The sequence below is a fragment of the Citrus sinensis genome, chromosome 2 (assembly GCF_022201045.2).
Source record: "Citrus sinensis cultivar Valencia sweet orange chromosome 2, DVS_A1.0, whole genome shotgun sequence".
NCBI classification, from domain to species: domain Eukaryota; kingdom Viridiplantae; phylum Streptophyta; class Magnoliopsida; order Sapindales; family Rutaceae; genus Citrus; species Citrus sinensis.
The window spans coordinates 26938024-26963243 of NC_068557.1; the positions used below are offsets into that span (position 1 = coordinate 26938024).

Here is a 25220-nt window from a genome sequence, read left to right on the forward strand (position 1 = left end):
AGAGCTCCTGTAGTACTTGCATGTGTAATATACAGCCTCAAATATATTATTGGCCTACGTAATTAACTTTAGGTAGTGATTACGATAGAGTTACTCTGTTATATAATATTATTTTATAACCACACAATTAAAATAATAAATAATAAAAAATAAATAATCATTATGATTGTTCAATTATTAGTAGTGTTCTGCGGTAAAACAAATCTATTGTAGGCAGATTCCTTTACTTTATTGATTGTTTTGATTATTAAAATATGTAATTACAAATTTTTAATGCATAAAATCTCGAGAAGCAATTAAACGAGGTATTTTAATTTTTTTAAATGTGTAATAATTTTTTTTTTTACTTTTAAGTGCTGAATATTACCAATTCAATTCAGTTTTGAATTTGCATGGTGTGTTTACTTCTTAAATTAGATAATATGAATCATTGACAGTATTTTTAACATATTCATCTAACACGTATAATAGATGAATTAAGGGAATATATATATAAACATAAATGTGTAAAAACAAAAAGAGAACAAGGCCTCTAGCGTTAGGCTAGTCTCCAAAACCAAAAATGGATGGTGGAAAATTATTCGGGTGAAGAGTGTGCTGCTTTTGGGGAGCAAATATGGATGGGTCCCTAATTTCCCCACCAAAATTAAAAATATTAATGGGATCCAAGAAAATTATTTCTTTCTCCTCCATTAAAATTTCTTCACATTGCCACTGTTGCACTTGCTTTCCACCAGAAAATGTAAGTGTGAAGTGATCTAACCAAAAAGAAGGGAAAAAAAAAACAAAAGGATTGATAAAGGCTGCCCACAAAAAAGTATATGCAAAAGAATAATTAAAAAAAACAAAAATCCCATATTATTTTATTTATTTGTTATATACAATACAGTTCTTGTAATTATCAGATATTTATGTGCCTTTCTCTTTCCAAATATAACAATATTTTCCAATTTCCCTTTCTCTTTCCTCAGATTATTAGAAAATTTCTTATAGCTTTCTCTTTCTAAAAATATTTTTAGCTGACGCACAGATACTCACTCAATTCAACACTCTAATAATCACTATGCAAAGTGGCAATTTTGCATTTGTCTCATCATCTTTTCTTCACGGAGATTGTGTGGTAGGGTATGAAAGTCTACTACAATAGTCCTGATTTTTGAGTTACTCCATCACAGCTCCACCATTGCTGATCGGTGAGTTTCGCCTGAGAATATGCTAAAGATTTCATTTTTAATCGTATATGCCATCTGGGTCTTAGCTTAATTTGTCAACTTGGTATCATTTACTATCCGGGTTTTGCTCAGTTTACCATTTTTTTATGTGTTTGTTCTGTTTTTTCGTTCCATTCGTGCAGTTATGGACCCTGTTAATATTTTAGGAACCCATTTCAATTTTTTTTATAATTTATTATAATTTAAAGAACACTTTTTTTTTACTTTTTAACTGAAGTGTTTATTTATTTGGGCTGGCTCTATTTCCTTTCTTTAATCTTTCCAGCTTCTCAGCCCTCCCATTTGTCGAAAAGGTTATATTTTTTTCATCTCTTGATTCTGCTTCTGTTATCTTAAAATTTCTACTTCAGTTCTCCAGTGATGAATTTGTTTCTTTTCGCTCGTGGAGCTTTGAAAGAGATGGATACACCAATATCTTTTCGTACATAATTTTTTTTTTTTTTTTGGGTGGCAATTTGAATGTGCAGAAAATTATTAGAATTTGTAGTCCTTTTCATCTGAATAGATCAGAGGGCACCAAACTTTACATCAGTGAACTGTGGTCTCTATTTTGTGCTATAGCTATGGTTTTCAATTTAGATAGTTTCCCATTTTGCTAGTCTTTATGAGTGCTCGGACTTGGTATTGGTCTCAGAGACTTTCATTCTCTGTTTTATTATAGACAGTGTGTTTGTTAAATCAATGATTTGTGATCATCAATGATGTTTGTCTAGCTTGTTTATTCATCCTTTTTATGTTCTGTAACCAATGTTCTACGGTGTACTGTTATGGAGGTTCATTCTAAATTTACTTTATGTCTACTCTAATTTTTTTTTTCCAATATTATTTTGGTCCCTCATCCCTGATGATCGAAGATAATAACATGATATGTCTGGTCTTTGCCAGAGTTATTAGTTTAGTGTCAACTTGGGATCATAAGAGCTATTGAATTAATGCCATGTAGGAGGGCTGAAAGATGGAGAAGAATAGATGGGATTTAAGATTTCAGAACTCGGGATCTTCACAGTCCGAGGAATCTGCTTTAGATTTGGAAAGAAACTACTGCCATCATCCTAATCTTCCTTCATCAAGTCCATCACCACTTCAGCCTTTTGCTTCTGGTGGTCAGCATTCTGAGAGCAATGCAGCCTACTTCTCATGGCCTACATTAAGTCGATTAAATGATGCAGCGGAGGATAGGGCAAACTATTTTGGAAACCTTCAGAAAGGTGTGCTTCCGGAAACTCTGGGACGGCTGCCAACAGGCCAACAAGCTACTACATTGCTAGAACTGATGACAATTAGAGCATTTCATAGTAAAATCTTGCGTCGTTTTAGTCTCGGCACAGCAATAGGATTCCGTATTCGACGGGGTGTTTTGACAGATATACCAGCTATTCTTGTCTTTGTTGCTCGGAAAGTACACAGGCAATGGCTTAGCCATGTTCAGTGTCTACCTGCTGCCCTCGAGGTGACAAATATGGCTCTTCCTTATGTTTTTCTACTTTCTCTTCAGTGGGGAGGGCGGCAGGGCACGGAGGATAGTTTATTATTAATGCTATCAACTAGAAAAATATTCGAATATTAAGCAGAAATCAACTGTATATGATTATATGAATTTTCGGTGGTTGGGGAAGGGTTGGAATATCCTAAACTTATGCATTGCTGAACATTTTGAAATTTCTGAAATTTTAAATTTTTTTCTTCGATATTATTCCGTGGGTGACTGAGCTCATCTTTTAATTGGGAAGTTAAAAAGCCTTTCTAATACATGGAGCAGGGGCCAGGAGGTGTTTGGTGTGATGTAGATGTTGTGGAATTCTCGTACTATGGTGCACCTGCACCAACTCCAAAGGAAGAACTATATACTGAGCTTGTAGATGGCTTGAGGGGAAGTGATCCATGTATTGGCTCTGGTTCACAGGTATCTTCCTTATTTATAGCACCATTCATGTTATATGTGTGCCCTAAATGGTGGGGAAAAATCTGAAACATGTGTAAAAAAAAAAATTATCTTTGTTTTGAATATAAGTAGTTATTAAAACATGGATCAATTCTGTGGATTATGAAATTCAGGCTGTATTGTTCAAGAATTAAGTTAATTGGTAATTGGAACCATAAATACACCAACCCCTCTTCCTGCCGACTTCAAATTTTTAATTTACAATGCTCTTGGAATTACATTGCTTCTTCTGTATTTAGGTTGCTAGCCAAGAAACGTATGGGACCTTGGGAGCTATTGTTAGAAGCCGAACAGGAAATCAACAAGTTGGTTTTCTCACAAACCGACATGTTGCAGTCGATTTGGACTACCCAAATCAGAAAATGTTTCATCCTTTGCCGCCCAGCCTTGGACCTGGTGTGTATCTAGGTGCTGTTGAGAGGGCCACATCATTTATCACAGATGATCTTTGGTATGGCATCTTTGCCGGAACGAATCCAGGTAAAGCAGTTCTAGATTGTAGCAATCAATAATTTGTTCCTGCATATACTATAGAAAAATCATTACTAATGTATTTACTTGTTCTCAAATTATGTATCTGGGAGTTAGAATTGAACCAAGTTGGCAACCATTAGATGAGTTTTAGACTTCATTAATTCCCTTAATTAGGCAGAATGCTTATAGAGGCTTTCAAAATATTGGGGCCAAAAAATATCCCGAGGAACTAGGTTAAACTAGCAAACTAGCTTTTAACTTTCTAAATTGGCAATATTGAAGGGTGGCACCTCTTTTTCCCCGCTAGTCCAAACTTTTGAGTCTCCTCTTTCTTTGTGAGCATTGAGCTTCATTCTTAGCTTAAACTGTTAAGCTCATTCTAGGTTACGTGATTTATTGTCCTGCGATGTAGTTGTTGTTTAATAGTGGTCTTTATCTTGTATATCTGAGTATTATGTTTAAGCATGATTATCTATTACTTCACCTTTGTGCTAATGGGTTTCAAATTATGTCCTGACCCCCACACATGCCCATTACGGTTTGGTGCCCCTGCAGAAACATTTGTACGAGCAGATGGGGCTTTCATTCCTTTTGCAGAGGATTTTAATTTGAACAACGTAACTACATCTGTGAAAGGCGTGGGTGAAATAGGTGATGTCCATATCATAGACTTGCAGTCTCCAATTAACAGTCTCATTGGCAGGCAAGTGATGAAAGTAGGAAGAAGCTCTGGCCTGACTACTGGGACCGTAATGGCCTATGCTCTTGAATACAATGACGAGAAAGGGATCTGTTTCTTTACTGATTTTCTCGTTGTGGGTGAGAACCAGCAGACTTTCGATCTTGAAGGTGATAGTGGAAGCCTCATTCTCTTAACAGGTCAAAATGGGGAGAAGCCACGGCCTGTAGGGATCATTTGGGGTGGGACAGCTAATAGGGGACGGTTGAAACTAAAAGTTGGTCAGCCCCCAGTAAACTGGACTAGTGGAGTTGATCTGGGGCGCCTTCTTGACCTCCTTGAACTTGATCTCATCGCGACCAATGAAGGGTTTCAAGGTTTGTTTTACCGAACCAATTAGTGATCTTTTCCAGGTTAAATTGTGTTTTGGTCAATCCTATAAAATCTGTTTTTATCTGATACATTTTAGTAACATGAATAAATGTGAAGATATTAAGTAAATGCATAAGTCAGTTGCATCATGTGCATACTGTGGATATTGGTAACTAAAGAAACCGCACAATGTTGAAATAATAGTTATCTTGGCTTTAACTAGTATGCTTGGATTTTAATGGGCTCTTTGTCTGCTAGTGCAAGAAAAATGGATGGTACCCAGTTGTCAACTAATAAAATGCTGCGTGCAAATGGTTGTTTAGGATATGTTAATTTGAGTCTTATGCGTAGCTTGCCATTTGAGATTTTTAATTGTAATATCTTCAAGTAGATTGTCAAGTTTTGAGAAAGTTTGCGATGAGGCAAAGGAAGTTTGGAGAGTTAGCTGGACTGATTTTTCCTTTTATAGTCCCGACAGTTTTGGTTTTTCACTTCGTTGGTAACTGTTTATGTTTTCTTCTTCATGATGTAGCTGCAGTGCAAGATCAAAGAAATGCTTCGGCGGCAGCAATTGAATCTACAGTTGGCGAGTCACCTCCCGCAGAGCGGGAGCAATCGAAAGAAAAAACTGCAGAAAGATTGGAGCCTTTTAATTTGAACATCCAACAAGATTTGGTCGATGGTGAATCCGAACAAGGACCCACTCCCCCGTTCATCCATACGGAGTTTCATGTAGAAGATGGGATTGAATCATCTTCGAATGTGGGACATCAATTCATTCCAAGTTTCACTGGTAGATCTCCAATGCATCAAAACAACGCACAGGAAAACAAGGGATCAAAGAGCCTATCAGCATTGAGGAACGGCCCTGATGAAGATAATTATGTTTCATTACAGTTAGGTGAGCCCGAGCCAAAGAGAAGAAAGCACTCAGACACTTCACTCAATGTTCAAGAGTCAAAATAAACAGAGGAATCACATTCATATGCTCAGGAAAATGTCAGGTCACCACCAGGGCTTTAGATTGTTAGGGCCTTCAAATCCTCAACTGTAAGTATCTCCAAGTGTTGGTTGCAAACAGAAGCTTGTGGGTAATGCCTTCAACCGGGTGAGCCACTGTTCCTTTTATTTTTCTTGCGTATTTAGGTTACAAATGGGGGTCATACAATATTTAGTAGAAAAAAATGTCTAGGCATCAGAGCTCTATCCATATTAAATACTTTGCATATTTATTTTGATTTGTATCACCATATGTTGAAATTATTGTACCATAAACATAAAAGTACCCCTGAAAGTGGGAGTATGAACCGTATCGGAACTGAGAAAAGCTTAAATATTAGTTTTGGTGGGGCACAATGGCTAATGAAGAGCGGTATGGAAGTCTCTTTTTCATGTGTTGATGATCCAAATTGCTTTCCATTTATATACAAAACAATGTATTTCAGTTTGATGATAATAAAAAACTGATTCTTTCTGTTGTCTCGTTGGGGAACTAACTTTTAACCAAAACCAATCCTATTTCAACCGCATTTCTACCTGTCAAAGAGCACCTTAAAGTTGTAGTTAATTATGAATTCTTCTGAGACAGATAATTAAGATGCCATTTCAGTGATGATAATTAGTCACCTATAAGCAATAATGACGCTTGCTGCCAAGTTAATTTGTGAGTACGACGTGATTCAGGAATAACAAATGCTTTTAAGTACTTACTGCTTTAAAATTTGAGACACATCAAGCTAGCTGGTTCAGCACTCTTTAGGCTCTCATTCCCAGCTGTTGGGCCGCTGCATTTTATCTGTTAGGTCCTTTTCTTTTTTTTTTTCTCCTTTTTTTAATGTTTAATTTCATACATTTTTTATAATTATTAATAATAAAAAAATATTATTTACCTTACATTCATAAGCTTTACTTTGATAGCCATATCTTTTTTATCATTATAATTTAAAAGCCACAACACCTCGCAATTAATCGAACCCTCAAATTGACTTGTAATTACATAATTTTTAATAAATCGTGTGTTATATATATTACATGCGCATCATATTGTGACATATTTCAAACAATACTCGGGAACATAAGTTGTATCATTTTTAATTGACCCGGTAAATTAATACCCATCTTATTATCAGAACAATAACAACGGAATGCAAAAGTAAGAAAATATTCAATTAAGACTCATTACCAAATAGAGAATGATGATGGAAAGATAATTGTTAGTCTCCGTGAGGTGGTTCAATAGTAAACATTTATCCTCATTTGTCCCTTGACAAGCTCATGCAATGAGACTAGCTAGCTATTGATGTAACTTTCTCTTAGTTTAAAAGTCTTACGGACCGAGTCAAAAAGTTGGTCATCTATAGTTATGAAAAATAAAATAAAATCAATCAATAAACAAGACGCTCCATTATTAATACATTTACCTTTTAGTTATTTAATATATATTCATATCTCAGGCGTTAGTACGTTGTATTGTAATAATAGAATCAGACCTTAATAGTCAGAATGTGATGGACTCACGTTTTAAACAAAATGATTGAAATAATTATTTAAAAAAAAAGACTGGTATCGCCACCAACCGACATGACTACTAACCACAAATATTTCGTTAGAGGGTAAAAATTTTACTTACCTACTAAGTTAGCTTTTTGGATTGAATACTATGATTTAAATACAAAGATCATTTTTGTGACAAGAAAATAGTAGATTGGCTAATTTTTTTTTTTTTTTTTGAATTGAATACTCAAGCTCTAAGTTTTATCTGGACCCTTTAATTTCTTATCAAGGTAACAGTAAACTAAATTAGCTTTTTAGGACAAATACCGAGTCTTAGTTTGAAGGCGACCAACCGTTGCGGTTTATCCACCATAATATATACAGAGAGAGAGGTAGTTTTAAATAGTCTCCTAATTCCTATTTTGATATATGGGTTGGATGACTGACAAAGTGAAAGATTGTGTCCGCACGGTCGTTAACTTACTCTTAACAAAGGACTAGATTCTGAGATCAACCACCATATTGTCATTTGGTTAGGGTCTAATATGGACCCTTTTGGGTTATTATTAATTTCATATGAATAAGTTTCTTTATTTGGTACAACCACCATGACCTTTGATTTTTATATGCTAAGGGTCATGGAAGATTAATTGTTCGAAAAATATTTCCAATCAAGAACTATTAATTATGATTTGATAAACAATCACACACAAGCAAGAGACACAAGGAGAACTGGAACCAAACAGGCAATTAGTGTAACCTAAAGTCAAGAAATTAAGCTAGAATGTTTAAACCCATAACAAATAAGGAAAAGTGAAAGGAGATTGGAGAAGTAAAAGAGCAAAAATATACAGAAGAAACTAGGCTCTCTTCAAGGAGTGAGTCTCTAGATATATAACCAGTAACAATCACCATGCATGTAGAGAGATAATGAATTTCTTTAAAACAATTCTCATTTGGTTTTAAACTTTTTTGCACAAGAGACTCATGTAGCTAGAACTGAAAAAAAAAAAAACACCAAAATAGTAGCTCTTCTAACACCGATTGCTAATGCTTTGCTCTAATAAACATCTGAATCTTCAAGCTACCTTGATACACCGCAGCTTAGAAAATCTGGATTTCGCAACACAACTCATCTCCCACATGAAAAATGGGTTCTGCATATGATATTCACTTGATACCAAGTAGTGTTTACTAAATATGTGTCAACTTTTACTTGGCAATTAGAACGACTTTCGTTCCACAACACATATGATTTTCAAGTCATAGCATTGCAACACTAAACCGAGCCTAAGAATGAAAAAGAGATAGAAACAGTTTCTCTGTTTGTCACATCAAGAGTGATAATTCGTCAACACAAATATTAATGCTGTCAAGTTAGAGAATTATGATCCTCTTTATATTTTGAACTTATTCTCGGAGGACTTTTTACCGTTTTGAGGTCGATTTGGTGCTAACAGTTGATTAAGAAAACCAAAGCCGCTAATTATATACTCTATACGAAGCTATACCTCTATATCATACAACAGAACTGAAAAATGGGAAATATCAATCAAATGAATGCAGGAATGTTCACCAAAAATTTGAAAAAGTTAATTCTATGTCATAAACATTTATTCATAAGTCAATAAGTTGTTTTGAAAGGAGTCTCTAGAAATATTCATAAATCGTACGGCCGGCCGTTGGCCACCACCTGATATAAAATTAAAGCATGTATATATAGAAAGAAAGGTCAGAATCAACTCAATTCACATGGTATTTATATATAATATACACCACTAGTTCCAAAATCATATTAATCAGTGACAAATTCTCAGTCATCATTTATCAGAAAAATATTTAGACATGACTTCATTATTAAGCACAAATCCACTCAGTCTAATAAACACAAATTATCAAATACTTAACCATTTTTTCTACAGCCGCCGTTTAATTACTTTTTGAACGCAATTAAAGCTTCGAAGGCACAAAAACAGTACTAAATTGGCCTAAATCAACTTGACAAATCATTAATGACAATGTTATTGTATTCAAGTGTGTGTGGTAGTGCAAAATGGTCGATTGTGACTAAACTAAACCTTAATAAACAAATAAAACTAATTAAATACAGGCAATTTTACCTCTTGTATTTTCTTTAGATTTACGTATTAAATAAACCAAAACACTCTGCAATCCTGATGCGATGGGATTTGAATTGGTGAGGATAGTATTAGACGATGAGAGATCACATATTGACATTGTAATTAACAGATAAGCAATTGTGTCTGTTGGGAACATCTATCTTACAATATTATATAAATCAGATTTGTCTAACCAGTCTGTCTTTCTTGTGTCTCAATAATTTTTTTTTTTTTTTTTTTTTGTGTACATTCTATACGTATGCAACAATATATAAAGTCAAGACTCAAGACAAGTATGTTATCACATACATACAGGCAGAGGTAGAAGGACATTGTCTTCAATTGCTTGACATCAATATTTTAGTTATATATATATATATATATAGCTGGATGAGATTGGTAAGAAAAATTGCAAGCTTAACATCAGAGGATGCAATTAAAATCGTTAAATAAGTAATAATGTAATAGAAAATGATGAATTGAAGAAATTAATTACCTGAAATGAAGCTGTGAAGTTGTGAGATGATGAACTTTTGAAAGCTATTAAGATTCAAGAGTACCCTTCCATAAATGTTGGTGAATGAGTAATTGAAGCTGCAAGATGACCTGATGGAACCATTCATCTACGAAGCTAATAAATCACACCCTAAAACTCTCTTACATATTAACCTTTACCCTTAATTTTAGGGGGCAAAAAAGATCAAAATAAAACTAAAAAAGTGATTGGATTTAAAGGCGCTATTCCATCTATCCTCTTAATAATTGCACGAAAATATAAAACCCCACCATTTATTCAATAGAATTGAAACCATGGATCTAATTAAAAGAAATTAAATCTAAAAACTATAAGGAATTAATATATATATATATATACAAAAAGGTTGATTACCAGATCATGCTGGCAGCTTCAATCTCTCAAACCAACATATCAAACACCAACAGGAAGAAGAAGAAACGGGAAAGTAAAATGAATATGTTCAAATGGGAAGAGACGAGAGGGTTCTTTAAGGAAACGAGCAGAAGCTTCAATATTCAAAAAAGGTTAACAAAAAAGAAAATGAAAGCACGAGCCATGCATGTTTTAGGCATGGAAAATGAATATACTCGTGATGACTAGCTACTTTATAGCTTTATGCTGCTCTCTCCTTCTCTCCTTCAAATTTATACATAGATGCAGCTCTCTAATTTTCTTATGCTCTTTCTTTAGTAAAATTGTGTCTCATAGAGAAAGAGAGATGATAGATAGGAGTATTTAATGGTAGCTTTTGGTCCTTATTCGATTGATATTATTATATCCCTTACAGCTATTGACACTGACCCATTAATATAATTTCCTCCCTCTTCCGTTCAACTTATATTTTACATAACTAACACATACGTGGCATCAATATGGGACCACTAACAATATTTTTATAAATTAAGTATCAAGTTTAACCTTGTTTAAACTCAAGTTAAAAAATTTCTCGAAAAGTGTTGAGAATAACTTTTTTTTACTAAGAATATATATTTGATGCAACCCTCAATTTATGAGCTAGCTTCTTGAGTGTGAGTTAGAACCATGAGCTTCTATATGATATCACAACTAAACTCATGCACAAGTTGTAATATTCCCCATTAGTTGATAATATTAGTTTTTACGCTAAGAATATAAGTTTGAAGCAACCACCGACGCATAAGCTATTTTTTAGTATGAGTTATGTTGGAAATACGAACCAATATTGCTTCTTTGAACTTTAAAATTAATTAGTTAGAATAACGACAGCAATAAGAAAACCCAATTGCAATGAACAATGGCTTGAGAATAACATCCTTGTTAATTAATGCATAGTTGTACCCAAGAACACGTAACTCGCAACCATAAACTAGAAAGTTGCATTCCATAAACCTGAAGTTGTTACTCAATCAACTAATATAAATTTGTCAAGACGTGCAAAGCTCTATCCTTAAGGCAAAATTCTACATCTCAAAATAAGATTTTTCTGTGCACAAAGGACAAATAAGATAGTTTGACCTCCAGAACATAATGACTATTGTGAGGTTACACTCCCAAGAGCAACAATTTTGAATAACAAAAGTAAATTGATGAAAAAAATGAGAAACAATTAGAGAGGTATAATTAGAACAATTGAATTATTTTCTTCTCTTTTTATTGTTGTAGTAGGTATCATTAAAGGTTTTGTATAATCTCTTTTATAGAGAAACCTTCTATAGACCCTTTCCTAATTCAATTTGAGTTAATCACTAATTTCCTTATTTAATTTGAATCAATAATCCATTTATCTCATAATTTAATTCAAATTAAATAATTAAATTACATGTGAATTTAACTTATTCTACTCTAATTTATAATTAAATCAAACGCATAAGCAATTTCAATTCAAACATGAAAATAAGTATTCTCCCTTCCTCTAACGTGGGATATTAATATTTTGAAATTGCCGTATAATTCCAACAAGTTAAACACATGACCTTCTATAATAATAAGTTACGAAAGGTAATAATAAGAATTACCCATGCCAACCTTAATAATACAAGCTAGAAACCTCGTGGCGCATGCTTTGTTAATTTTGTCACGATTATGTATTATATATTAAAGACGGATTGAATGGTTCTTCAAGTGTTATAAATAAAAGATTCTAGCTTCTGAATCTTAATTACCTCATTACATGTTGGGATCAACTAGGGTTCCGGGAGCCATCTTCTTCTTCTCTTTCATATACCCAGTTGAACGAATCTATAATAGAAAAAGGATGCATGTTGCCATGTGCTTAGTGAGCTAGCTAGCTCTTGGTCCCTACAGCAATGCTGCAAATTCAATAAATGGGTTTCATTGTTATTTATTTATATGAAGGGGCATGAATTGGCCAGGTTGGTGGAATGATCAGTTGATCAGGCTGCCATCCTCTTTGTCTTTAGCTTCGGGTGGTTCTTCTGTCTCTTCTTTTAAATTGCTGTCATTAGTTGACGCTAACAATGACAATATATATAAATAGACATGTCCTAGTTTTTTTTCAAAAAAAAAAAAAATTAGAGAAGAAGAGGACCACAATCTTTATAATATAGGTTCTGATTAGTAGATAAGAGTCACATGGTTATGCTTTGTAATTTTTCTCCAAGAGTCGAGTCGTCTGTTGATTAAGGTTGGTGAGGTGGTGGTTGAGAATAAAGCAATCTGGGTTAGGGTTTTTCTTTGCAAATTCATTGGAGGTTTCTCCTTTTTTTGCCATTATTTTTTGTCCCACCACTTGTATGTTAGTTGATTGTCCCCTTTTATATCCCCTTTATTTTTAGGGTTTTTAGATGCCCCACAGTAATCAAAAGTTTCTGTCTATTAAGGTTGGCGTAGTATATATACATATATGACTCTTACATGATTTCTTTATTTTTAATTAGCTAGATATATTCTATACATGAAAAAAGAAAAAGACAATTAAAACTAGTGAATTGTCATATACAGAGAAAAAGTGTATATGTTTGTATACATGTATTTTTATTTTATTAAAATAAGAATCCTACTAAAATATAAAAAAAAAAAATTTAATATGTTAAGAATTTATTTTTTATTTATTAATAAATTTTATTAAAATAAAGATGTCCTGTTTATTAAAAAAAAAATTATATATACATAAGAATTGAAGTTTTTAATTCCAAATTCAAAGTTGATGGATAGATGGGAAGAAGATAAAACTCAGAGCTCACCGCACATGGGGAACATCTTGTACTACAAATACTACACAGTTGGCGACTTGGCTTGTCTTTCTCTGACATTTAATTTCTCATTGGAAAATGTATTTCTAGCTCGTCTTATCTGATAGCTAAGCCAGCTAGCTTCAGTGAAGACTCGAGAAAGTTTTTCTCAAGTCCAAGTCTCATGGTCTCCATAGCTCATGGAATCTTTTTCTTTCTTGTATTAATTAAAAGAGTGGAAAAATTATGTTACCCCAGCAATGAATCCATCTCAATTCCACTAATTTAAAATTTAATTCAAAATTTAGGATAACATTATATTTTATTATATGTTTAACTTTTATTTATGCTTATATACGCAAGAATTGAAATAAGTTCTCATACTAAAAAGATTAACTATTTAAAGTAATCAACTTAATTGCAATAACTTAAATCTTGGAGGATCTAGGCATCCATTAACCCCATCTATTATACATAATAATGATTATTTAGCTTGTCCTTTCTGCTTTTAATTATATGGGAGTGATTCAAATTACAAATGAAGTTCCTCTTAACAAGCCAACTCTTCACACATTTTTGCCTTTGTTTTTTTCCCAAAATTAATTATTGGATGCTCCCACTCGAAACCCTCCTGATCTTTGGTTGAATTTTTGTCACATGTACTTGACAACAAATCATGCATTAATAAATACGCGAGTAAATGATAATTGACTTTTTATTATATACATGTTCATATTAAAATCTTATCTCAGTATGTCTCTACTTATACTAGTAAATGCCCTCGTATAAACTTGCCAGTCTTGGGGCAAAATAAAGAGTGCAATAAATGCTTCAACGTCCGTAATAACGGCACAAATTTTCCAAGTGAATCACGTTGAACTTTCCAATTTAATCTTAAATTGAGCATAGAATAATCAAATATTATCCCCCCCCCCCCCCCCCCCCCCCCCCCCCATTTTTCAAACCGTATCTTTGAAATTAACATAATCATTCCGTTAATTACGCAAACCCAACTTGACATTTAACCCAGAGCTAATCAAGATAATTAAGGGCAGAGCAATTTCTCTGGTAAAATGTTAATTGCATATGTATAGTATAGATTGTTCTTAATTAATTTATTAATTAACAAATTGTGGGGGGGTCCACGTCTGATGTGATTATGTTTCGGTGTGTTTCCTATGTTGATCATGTCAATAATTAATTGGACTCGTAAATGAAACCATGGCCATGGCAAACATGTTTAGTTCAAATCCATCAACCAGATAATCATGATTAAGATGCATTAACTAGCGTGGCACTTATATATATATATATATATATATATATATATATATAATTACTTTCCGATTGGAAAAATATCATCTTCTAATTTGATCTCTTCTGAATTTTTTGAAATCTTCTGCAATATGTCTTGTAGTGATAGTGTATGAGTAAGATTTAATTTTTTTTTTAATTTTTTTATTTATTAACTATCAATCAGCAATTAAGTTATTTACTCATGATATGATCAGATTATGAGAGAATCATGATCCTTTAGATTGTCCCCCCGCAACCTCTCATTTGTCGACACGAGCGATCAGGCTGTGAGTTCTTGTGAATCTCAACTTCACCCCATAACGTACGTTCTGGTGGCAATTTTCTCATGTGTAGTGTGTTTCTTTTCCATTTGTGATCAATCCTTGTCACCTTTTCTTTTGTTTTCTTTTTTCAAATTTGTTGTTTTTTTTATAATATATTAAATCAGATCCCATCTCGTCAAATTACAAACCCAAGAGATAAAAATTATTTGTTAAATTGATAGACGACTATATGATTTTAAAATATTATTTAATTTTTATTTTTTTTCACAACTTAAAGATTTTTTACTCTGATTAAATTAATGGTCGTTAAACAATAATAAAAAAATAATAATATCATTGTGATTATTGATTCATTGTTCAGTAAAAATGTAGGTAAATGCTGAATCTTAATCTTAAATTTTGAAAGAGATCTTATGTTTTAAAAATCAAACAAATAACATTGAACACTTTAAAAAAATCAATTTTTATTTTTTAAACTGGTGTTGCAACTTTCATGTTTTAGTAGACTGGAAGGATGCGTATTGGTTTGACAAGTGACATGACGTAAAAATAAGATAATAATCATAAAAAATAAGTGAGATGTAAAATTTTGTTTTCTTTCCCGTTTTGGACGTAATCCTTTTTTGGGACCAATATTGACTGAATTACCAAAAGCTAGGGGGCATAAAGTGAATTTGATTCCATAACCAAGAAGAAAAAGCAAGTCCCCACTCCCTACCAGATTCATCATTTTTTTTTTTAAAGTTTTACGAATTAAATAATTTATCGTTGACTTGGTATTTCAAGTAAATTAAGCATCCACCCTTTTCTTTTCTTTTTTTTTTTTTGCTGGGATACAACCAAAATATTATAATCAAACAATTTCGTTGGTTATTGGAAAACCCAATTTTGGTATCAAATCATTCAAAGTAACTAGCGTGCACTAGTTAACTTGAGTTTTGACTTAACAAGTTTACAATTGGTGGATGGATTCAACAAATAAAAAACTAAGTTGCAAACCAAGCTGTCCTTATAAAAAAGGATGGCGTTTAATCATAATGGAATTATCTTTTGACTAATGAAGCATCAATAATTTCCTGTTTAATATAGCTATTAATTTTTTAAAAGTAATATAATTATTAAAAATTGTTAATAATATGATTATTTTTTTCATTAATTCTTAATTTTGGTGAGATATCAAATTCTCTTAATTGTTGGTGACTACTGATTGATAAACCAAACTCCGTGTCTCTCTTTTATTCTTTTTTTTTCCTCTCTCCTTTTTCTACGGAAACTATGCACGTCAAAGGTGTTAATCCAAGAGTCTTTTTTCTTGATTATCATATTAAACATTATTTTCACGATGCTTCTTTATTTCCTTTTCATGATTTAGTGATAGTCATTTTTTATCTCTTCGTCATTTTCATGACCTTTCTTTTATTTTATTTCTACATGATGCAATAATAGAGGCTTTGTCTCTTGACTATCATACACTCCTTTGCTTTCGTGTTTTTCCACATCACATCTCAAGGGAGTCTTTAGTATAGCAAAGATGTATTAGCTAACTATTAGGTCCGTTGTTTGGATGCTTATATATGGTTGAAAGATTTTCCACCACATTTAAGCTACCACCTTTGATTGATTGTGATCTCGATTTTAATGAAGTATTATCTTTTGAAAAAAAAAATAATAATAATAACAGCAGAGGCTTTTTTTTTTTTTTTTTTTTCTGTCCATTTCCAAGTCTCGCTTATTATTTCCAATCATCCGAGCTCTTTGTATTATTTCATTAAATTAGTTTGAATTAAGATTTATTTGGATTTACATTGAAACCTTCACAGTTTGAATCCAATTTTCGAATTTAACAAATTTGACATTTGTTTTTTTTAAAACTTATTGCATCTCTTTGTAAGGTGGCCCATGACCTAAACTGATTGCAAATTCGAGATAAAGTGGGCCAAGCCCATTCAAAACAGAGTCAGGCCCAATTTTGAGCCTGGTTAGTTCACTCGAGGCACCCGAGGTCAAATCTGTTAGAACTTATAAAAACTCGTCGACGCTAGCCGGAGTAAGTTTGTGCTATGTAAACACAATATGAGCAGTGGCGGATCTAAAAAAATAATTTATCAGGAGTTAAATCAGATAATAGTAAAATATAAAAAACTAAAATTTTGAATATATAAAATATTTACTAATACATTTATAATTAGTCTTTACGCATTTTTATATTTTAAAAATGTTATGCAATAGACTCATTATCAATATTATTGAATTTATTGTTTTTTCTATAAACAACCAAACTATCACTTATCCCATCCGATTTCAAAGATGATCCTTCATGAGTTTTATTACTGAAAACGTTCGTTCTACTATTATTATATAAACTGTAAGAATTAACCATATTTTTTAGAACAGAAAATATTTTAAGTGGTGGGCTATCATCATTTTTAATTAAAATATAAGTTTTTTATTTCTTAAAAGTCAAAGTTTAAATTTTATGGGGGTTTATATTTTATAGTGACTATTTTAATAAATTTAATGGGGATTAATTAGAAAATTAAAATATTTTTCTCTTTTATTATTATTATTATTATTATTGGCCAGTGGGGGCTCATGTGCTGCATCCGTCCCTGAATATGAGCATTAAAATTATACAAGCATAAGTAACTCCCCACATTGAGTTTGATGCTCCTAAGTCATAGGCTGTAGCGATCCATGGTTAAATGTCAGTAATCTAGAGATTGAAAAGCAAAGATCCTTATATTGAAGATGTGATATGACATTTATGAAGTTTGGTTGCAAAGAATCAATCCTCCATACTTTCTATCTTTGGCCACCCTTGATCAGCCTGCGACTTCACAAACTGTGCCAGAAGCTTGATATCTTCATCCTGCAAACGTGCTCCAAATGTGCATTGGCCCCTTGGTGTGCACTTCTCACCAAAGCCCTGCATGCAAACAGGGGACTCACACTCCTTTGTTGTCTACCAAGTTAAAATAGTTCAGCAGAAATGCTAAACTTTTAGAAGAAAACTTACTGGCATTCTTCCCTTTCCAAAGTATGTAACATGGTATATCTCATCTTCTGTGTCAACTCCATTTCTGTAGAGGCAGGCAGCCAATGGACTATCTTAAAATCGAGGGCATAAAAGTAAATGAAAACCTAGAAGCTCCTACATTTGTTAATCATATTATGGCATTTAATTATACTTGGAGAACATATAATCATCTCAAACGAGTCTTATGAAAAGTAAACCCAATTTAGGTTCCAGCACATTCAACTGCAAGCTGGCCTATTTTTAAATTCTCCTATAGTTACACCAGTTCAGAATGTTGACGGCAAGAGAAAATGCAGTGAAATTGTGCCACGTTACCTCTGTAAATCTTTCAAAAAGAGCGTTGCGCCCTGATAAATATCGGAAGTTATTGATTAGAGAGGAAGCTACAGTTCAAAAGGATGATTATCTGGACTTCACGATGAGGCAACTTACTGGTTGAATTACGTTTCCACCACCATCATGGCACCCAATGCAAGCTTGACGGAACAGTGAGGCCCCCTTTTGAATATCCACGGTTTGCGCAAGTGACACTGCAGCATGAAAAAAGCCGAGAGAAACTGGTAAGCATAAAACATTGTAAGTGTCATATTTCTGGAGTTCCAATTCCATGGAGAGTTGTTGCTTCCAATGAAATGATTTTAGTGGGGAAAGGCGATATATTGTAGCAAGTCTAGTTGGACACTGGATACTAGTGATAACTTGCTCCTCTTTCATGATGTAAGAAATTATTCTAAATCACAAAAGCTGAAATTCTTTCCTGCAAAGTAAGTTTCAGCTGCTGTCTTGTGACTACCTGGTGTTCGCACGTGAGATGAAGACAAGGCATTGCAAAAATGAACATTCAGAGCACTGAAATCTGATAGACTGATAAAGCCATTTCAATGCACATTGAATCATATTACAACTTTGTTTCAGAAAAATGAGTTGCTAGTAATCATAATGACCATAACAACATGATCAAATTGCAACATTAAGTTTAAAGCTAGCTATATTGAAGGATAAAGAAAAGTTTTTATTTTTGGCCAGCTATCTCATCAATGAAACTGATTTTACTGGCTTGCCCTAGCCAGCAAAAATATTATTTTCAATACAGTGAAAATAGCAATTTTTAAAATTCTTTGCAACATCATGGGAAATATTCCACTTCTCTTTTTCTCTTAATGTACAATGTCCTTGTTACGCCCCTTATCCTATGGTTTATTAGAAATGAGCTTCAATGATGAATATGATTTGCTTGATCAAATACGCCAGTATTTTCTTTTTCCTACCTCTTTTACAATCTAATTTTACCCGATAGAATATGGAACTTCAAGAATTAATTGCCCTTCTCATACCAAAATTGTATCTAACAAAATTTATTGAAATCAAGCTATATATGGAAGTTCAAAATTTCTTTAACACGGTCTAATAAGATTGCCACGCAAGGTAAAACAAGAAACTGAATGCTCTAAAGTATTAAAGCTTATCACAAATAATATATTCGTCTAAGAAGAAATTTTGACGTGTGCTGCCGGTTGATTCTCAAATCTGGAAACCACAAGCAACAGTAAAATATATGCAATAGCGGATAATGAGCCCATTAACTGAATGGTGATGGTGGTTAAATTTTACCTGGGTCGTTGCAGATAGGCGATAAGACTAACATTGCAGCCATGAATGGAGGAGCCAAGCTCTTTACAAACTTTACTTGTTTGCTCTGCAATGGAGCTGGGTTTTGCATTTCTGCTTCTTTCCTATTTCCCTTTGAACACAAAGCACACATTACAAAAAATCCTTATCTTCCAGTTATCGAAAAATATGATGCGAAGAGAGGCTGACCTTTGTTGACAGGCGAAGCTTTGGATTGTTGCAGCAGGTCACCAGTGAAAGCAGCGCCATTTCTCTTTTTTTCTATTTGTACTTTGTGCTTGTGGGGAATTTTTTTTTTTTTTTTTTATAAAATGGGTTGGTTTGATAAATTTGACTAATTATGCTTTTCCCGTATGGCTGTGATGACGTGTCATGACTCTTTTGGTTCCGGAGAGACTCTGTCTTACTAGTAAAAAACACCAAAAATTATCCTCAATTATTTTAAACAAAAAGAAAAAAGACACAATAAAATAATAATAAAAAAATTGTCGTCTTGTCAATCAAAGTTCCGTTCAATTCATGTAATCCATAATGTGAAGATTTGGTGGCGCCTTTAGCTTCACGGCTCTTTCTTCTCACACTCCATTAACAAAGGAAATCATTTTTTTCCCAGAATTAACCAAACCCTAAAATTCCAACATTTCGCTATTCGAACTGATAATCAATAAAATTTCATACCAATCTTGATTCAATATGGCTGTGTTGTTGGAGGAAATAGTGCAATCGGTGGAGCTATGGCTGAAATTGTTAAGGGATAAGCCGCAACCTTACGTTGACCCGGACCTTGACCCGGTTCTGCTGGTGCCGGGTGTTGCCGGTTCGATTTTGAAGTCAGTGGACAAGGCAAACGGGAAAGATGAGCGGATTTGGGTTCGGATACTTGGGGCAGACCACGAGTTTAGGACCAAGCTCTGGTCTAAGTTTGATCCTTCTACCGGTAATTTTTTTTTTTTCAAGATAATTTTTGGTTCTCCAAAGCTTGATTGTGTTTTAGTTTTCTTCTTACTTAACACAATTGGATAATTTTGCTGAAATTGGTGGAAAACGGAGAGAAAAAAAAATATAAATTTTGTTGCTAAATAATTAAGTGGAGAAGAAAGATTAATTTCATTTGAGGATTGTTGAGACCTCCTTTTTGGCTACTTTATTTGTTTGTAGTCATAGATAAAATGTTGTTACTTTAATATAAATGTTAACAGTATATATATTAGTTGCAGGGATTTGAGAGAGTCTGTAGAAAGTTAATTTTTTCACTAAAAAGTACATGCTGAAGATGTGGTATTTCTTGTTAGCTGTTATGTATGATTCATTTGGGACGTGATATGTTACGAATTTGAATTTAGTTACTTACCAGGTTTCGCTCTAAGTGAAGTCTCTTGTTGCTTATCTTTTTGCATTGGGTAATGTATGTTAGTGATCATCTAAACACACTTGTGATAGTCAGTAGATGCTTTGGGGTTAGTATGAGGAACAAGTTCACTTTCATCATGCAAGATACTAGATATTATTTGATGTCTGTGAAAACTTTAATAGAGTGGGCTTATATTATCTTGGTGGATACCCTATTTTGAACTTTCGTGTTATTGGGTATTCATGTGTATGGCTCGTGCCCCCTTCCTATAGCACTTTGGGGAGACAGTGTTTATGGTCAGAAGATGGTAATCAGCCTGTTAAACTCCTTTGAGCATGTACTTCCAATATCTAATTATGTTCTCCAAATGGAACTTGATAAGTCCGCTGATGCTTTTCTGTGTTATTTATTTTTGTGCTTTTTGTTTTCAAATTTTTTAATATTTGTTATGCAGGTTTTGCAGATTTAGATTTCAATAATTGAAGTTGGTTAATCATGTTATTCTTGTGAAACAGGTCGAACTGTGTCTTTAGATCCAAATTCAAGTGTTGTGGTTCCTGAAGACAGATATGGATTGTATGCAATTGATGTCTTAGATCCTGACCTGGTATTGTAGTTCTTTTTCTCCCCTCAATATTGTTTGATACTTTTAAGGAATCACTAACGTGGACACTAATGAAGAAAACAGAATAGCTAGTGAATATTTTAAATGCCATGAATGAACTTCAATTGTTCTATATGAGACAATGTAGTTGTTTGGACTGGTGTTAACTAATTATATGTCCAATGCAGATCATCGGACGTGATTGTGTTTATTATTTTCACGATATGATTGTTCAAATGATCAAGTGGGGTTTCCAAGAGGGAAAGACTCTTTTTGGGTTTGGTTATGATTTCCGCCAAAGTAATAGGTAACTTTCTAACCTAAAACGTTGTTAATTGCTTTTTTTTTCTATGACCTTGAGTAGCAGGACATTTTTAGGGTGTCATGCTTTTTGGATCATAAATTCTCTTCTTCTCTCGGAAGTTTCTGTCACTTTATGAGAATGAATTGCACCCCATTCCTAACGAGGGATAAAGCAAAAAAAAAAATTGGATGTTGCTTGCTTACATATGTATATTGCATGGTTTTCCAATATCTCTTTGATTTTACTTTTTAAGTGTCCCTGTAAATGGCATCTGTGCTTCAACATCTGTCTTCCATTTTAAAATGATTTTTCTTCTTGAAGCTCAAAGATCTTCTCCTTCGTTATATTCTACAGATCTTTTGAATGTTTATGCTTTATTCATTTTTTAGATTGCAAGGAACAATGGAGCAATTTGCTGCGAAGTTAGAGGCTGTGTATAATGCTTCTGGAGGGAAAAAGATAAACATCATCAGTCATTCTATGGGGGGTCTGCTGGTCAAATGTTTCTTGTCCCTGCATAGTGATGTATGTTTTTAATTTTTTTTCCTTCCTGGGTTGCTGTTCTTTTGTCTTCTCCTCTCCACACTCTAAGTTCGAATCTGTAGTCTATGCTCTTGTTGTGTCCTTATGCTGCAACTTAAACTTGGCAATTTCATCCTATTTCTTTTTTTTGTTCCCAGATTTTTGAGAAATATGTGCAGAAATGGATTGCAATTGCTGCGCCATTTCAAGGTAAGTGATTGTTGATTTTATGATACTTGGGCACGGAAATAGACATCAAAGCAGCTGTAAGAGAGAAAAATGCATAGCTAAGGAATCTGTTTCTTCTTGAAGTTTAAAATGCCAACACTCAAAAACTCAAAGGAGAACAAAATTAGTAGTAGTAGTTGTTGTAGTAGTATTAGTATTGTTCAATCTTATCTACTTTCCTGAAAATGTAACAGTGATAATATTCATGTTCAATCTTATAGACATGGTTTATTATTGGTGATATTCCATTGATTAATCATGGAATGCAGAGTCATAGATTCAAATTGAACTTAAACTTCTAATAAGCTTGAAGGCGAAGGACTGTGGACCGGTCTTTATTTCTATTTGTAAGCAAGTACTATTTATGTAATCTTTCCTGAATATGACTTTGAAACTTTGTTTGATTTATAATTGTCCAACAGGTGCACCGGGATATGTTACATCCGCCTTTCTCAATGGGATGTCATTTGTTGAAGGGTGGGAACAGAACTTTTTTATATCAAAATGGAGCATGCACCAACTGGTATGAGTTGAATACTTTAGTTATTTCAAGTTGCATGTCTGTTAAAAAATTTTCCTACATTGAGCGTTAAAATTTTCTTTTAATTTTAGATTTTTGGTGTTTCATGGCTTGTTAAGTCGTATCTGTATGTGTTTTATCTGTACTGTGCTGTCTGGTGTTCAGTTCTCATATTGATCAGATCAATGATTCATACACGACTATAAACATTTTCTTTGCCATATATATTTATATGTGTTTTTGTTCCGAATCTGTGATGTGGTTGAGATTAATTATTAATACTGCAAAATTTCAGTTGATTGAATGTCCATCAATATATGAGTTGATGGCTTGCCGGAATTTTCATTGGGAACACATTCCTCTTCTGGAAATATGGAGAGAGAAGAAAGCTGCCGACGGGAACTCTCATATTATCTTAGAGTCTTACCAATCAGAAGAGAGTGTAGAAATTTATAAGGAAGCTCTCTACAGTAATACGGTGAGCCATGAACTTTCTTATGTTGAAATAGTTCTGCTAAGGTTTACTTGATCTTTAAGTGAAAGTAAGTTTCACAAGTTTAAATATTTATGCTCAATTTGAAATTCTTTGATCATGTTGAGATGAAGATGTCAGAGAGTAGCTATACTTTCAGAGCTTGACTTTTCTTGTTTCTCTGTTGACCTTTACCAAAGCATTTTGTCGTAAATGACAATAGACTTCTTAATTTAGAAAATTTTCCCCCCCAATATCTGAGAGTTTGAATTTTGTATTAAGATTTGTAGCACAAATGACAATACAAATTATAAGTAGTGACCATAGTTGGAACTGTTGAGTCGAAATTTAGGATATGTGCTTAAATGGCTATTTTAGTTTAATATTTTTTTATTTGATAATTCAGGTTAATTACAATGGAGAAATGATTCCTCTACCCTTCAACTTGGAGATCTTGAAAATGGCAAATGAAACATGCAAGATCTTATCTCGTGCTAAGATTCCTTCCCAAGTTAAATTCTACAACATCTATGGGACCAATCTTGAGACACCGCACAGTGTTTGGTAATTTTTTTATTTGAGTGTTTCATCAATTTTTACACCGTGGAAAAAACAGTACTTATATGCTAGGATTAACCATCGATAGAAGCTCTAGAACAGGAAATATTTTGTTGCTTGTTGAGTTTGTGGATTCTTTAATTTTAAATTTTCTGTGCAGCTATGGAAGTGATGATGCACCTGTCACAGATCTACAAGAACTAAGAAATATCCAGGTCCTTGTCTTTTACTGAATTTGGTCTCATTTCATGTAGCGTAATTTCTGAATTTAATAGTTTGCAGTTCTCTACCATAAATATTTCAATGTTGTCCTCTCTGATTTAAATCTTTCAGGTTTTGTTGACTATGTATGAATTCCTAGCTTTAAGCAGTTTGTTGTATACTAAGTTTTAGTTAATGCTTGTAAATTTGCAGCCTAAATATGTATATGTTGATGGAGATGGTACTGTCCCAGCAGAATCAGCCAAGGTTTGCTAGCTTTCTTGTTCTTAATTCTTTCTGATTTGATGTTATACCATATTGGTTGTGCTATAAAAATCATTTTTCAGTTTCTATTAAATAATAATAATAAAAATAATAATAATGTTGGACAAATTTGTAAGTTGTTGACATGATGTCTCAAGTAAATGAATTATATTATGGGTAATATATTCGAGTCACATGATGATGAAGGGGAAGTTTTGCCACGAGTGAATTGACCACACCTATCTAACTGTTATTACCTTTGTGAGACTTGCAGGCGGATGGGCTCAATGCAGAAGCAAGGGTTGGAGTCCCGGGTGAACACCGGGGAATTGTCTGTGAGCATCATGTGTTTAGAATTCTCAAGCACTGGCTCAAAGTTGGTGACCCTGATCCTTTCTACAACCCAATAAATGATTATGTAATTCTACCCACTGCTTACGAAATGGAAAGGTACAAAGAGAAAGGCTTACAGGTTACTTCACTGAAAGAGGAATGGGAGATCATATCTGAAGAACAAGATGATGGTGATAATATGGCTGATAGGAAGCCTCTAGTGAGCTCGATATCTGTTTCCCAATCAGGTGATGACCAATCTTCACGTGCAGAAGCCCATGCTACCGTTATTGTTCATCCTCAGAATGAGGGTAAGCAGCATGTTGAGCTGAATGCCATGAGTGTGTCCGTTGATGCTTAAGATTGAATTGTTGTACCAATCTTGAGACTGCAAGTGCTCCCCTGTACATGTCTATGTTATTAAAATTGTGTTGTATATAAGAGCTGTTGGTGATACAACCTCGATCTTGTGTTATTGTTGTATGGGACATAAATGAATATGGCGTGTTATGTGCATAGATAGTAGTGCAATTAGCTTATATGAACTTGTATTGGCGTGTTATGTGGCAGATGATTTTCAGAATGTCCTTTTAAATCTGCTTATGCAATAGTTTAGGA

The 25220-nt window shown here is 33.5% G+C and overlaps 3 protein-coding genes, 1 long non-coding RNA gene and 1 other non-coding gene across 8 annotated transcripts; 2 read left to right on the forward strand and 3 right to left on the reverse strand.

The window, feature by feature from the left end:
* The first annotated feature begins 898 nt into the window (after nucleotides 1–898).
* LOC102626549 (hypothetical protein) lies at nucleotides 899–6091 on the forward strand. 3 transcript variants are annotated; one of them, XM_052434666.1, is made up of 6 exons: nucleotides 899–1193; nucleotides 2176–2682; nucleotides 2992–3135; nucleotides 3414–3654; nucleotides 4204–4704; nucleotides 5238–6091. In XM_052434666.1, exons 2-6 carry the CDS (start codon nucleotides 2188–2190, stop codon nucleotides 5663–5665), a joined length of 1809 nt encoding a protein of 602 aa, XP_052290626.1. In that variant the 5' UTR covers nucleotides 899–1193; nucleotides 2176–2187; the 3' UTR covers nucleotides 5666–6091. The 3 variants fall into 3 exon arrangements, with proteins under 3 accessions (XP_052290626.1, XP_006468462.1, XP_006468461.1); XM_006468399.4 differs by having other exon boundaries at nucleotides 919–1193; nucleotides 2118–2682; nucleotides 5232–6091; XM_006468398.4 differs by having other exon boundaries at nucleotides 920–1193; nucleotides 5232–6091.
* Nucleotides 6092–7996: 1905 nt separating this feature from the next.
* LOC102626358 (uncharacterized) lies at nucleotides 7997–12446 on the reverse strand. The gene is made up of 2 exons (XR_369524.4): nucleotides 9809–12446; nucleotides 7997–8885 (listed from the first exon to the last, which is right to left on the reverse strand). It is a non-coding gene; the product is annotated as an uncharacterized LOC102626358 (long non-coding RNA).
* Nucleotides 9892–10232, reverse strand: MIR167C (microRNA MIR167c). The gene is given in 1 exon segment (NR_129305.1): nucleotides 9892–10232. It is a non-coding gene; the product is annotated as a microRNA MIR167c (primary transcript).
* A 4853-nt stretch (nucleotides 12447–17299) lies between the features above and the next one.
* On the reverse strand, nucleotides 17300–19599 carry LOC102625860 (cytochrome c6, chloroplastic). 2 transcript variants are annotated; one of them, XM_006468396.4, is made up of 6 exons: nucleotides 19435–19599; nucleotides 19228–19357; nucleotides 18049–18146; nucleotides 17932–17963; nucleotides 17596–17659; nucleotides 17300–17505 (listed from the first exon to the last, which is right to left on the reverse strand). In XM_006468396.4, exons 1-6 carry the CDS (start codon nucleotides 19492–19494, stop codon nucleotides 17365–17367), a joined length of 525 nt encoding a protein of 174 aa, XP_006468459.2. In that variant the 5' UTR covers nucleotides 19495–19599; the 3' UTR covers nucleotides 17300–17364. The 2 variants fall into 2 exon arrangements, with proteins under 2 accessions (XP_006468459.2, XP_006468460.2); XM_006468397.4 differs by having other exon boundaries at nucleotides 19228–19349; nucleotides 19435–19553.
* Nucleotides 19600–19775: 176 nt separating this feature from the next.
* LOC102625573 (lecithin-cholesterol acyltransferase-like 4) lies at nucleotides 19776–25120 on the forward strand. The gene is made up of 11 exons (XM_006468395.4): nucleotides 19776–20182; nucleotides 21112–21203; nucleotides 21389–21507; nucleotides 21894–22029; nucleotides 22185–22236; nucleotides 22677–22777; nucleotides 23070–23252; nucleotides 23653–23810; nucleotides 23965–24019; nucleotides 24219–24272; nucleotides 24544–25120. The coding sequence occupies exons 1-11, from the start codon at nucleotides 19939–19941 to the stop codon at nucleotides 24961–24963; spliced, it is 1614 nt and encodes a 537-aa protein (XP_006468458.1). The 5' UTR covers nucleotides 19776–19938; the 3' UTR covers nucleotides 24964–25120.
* Nucleotides 25121–25220: the final 100 nt, after the last annotated feature.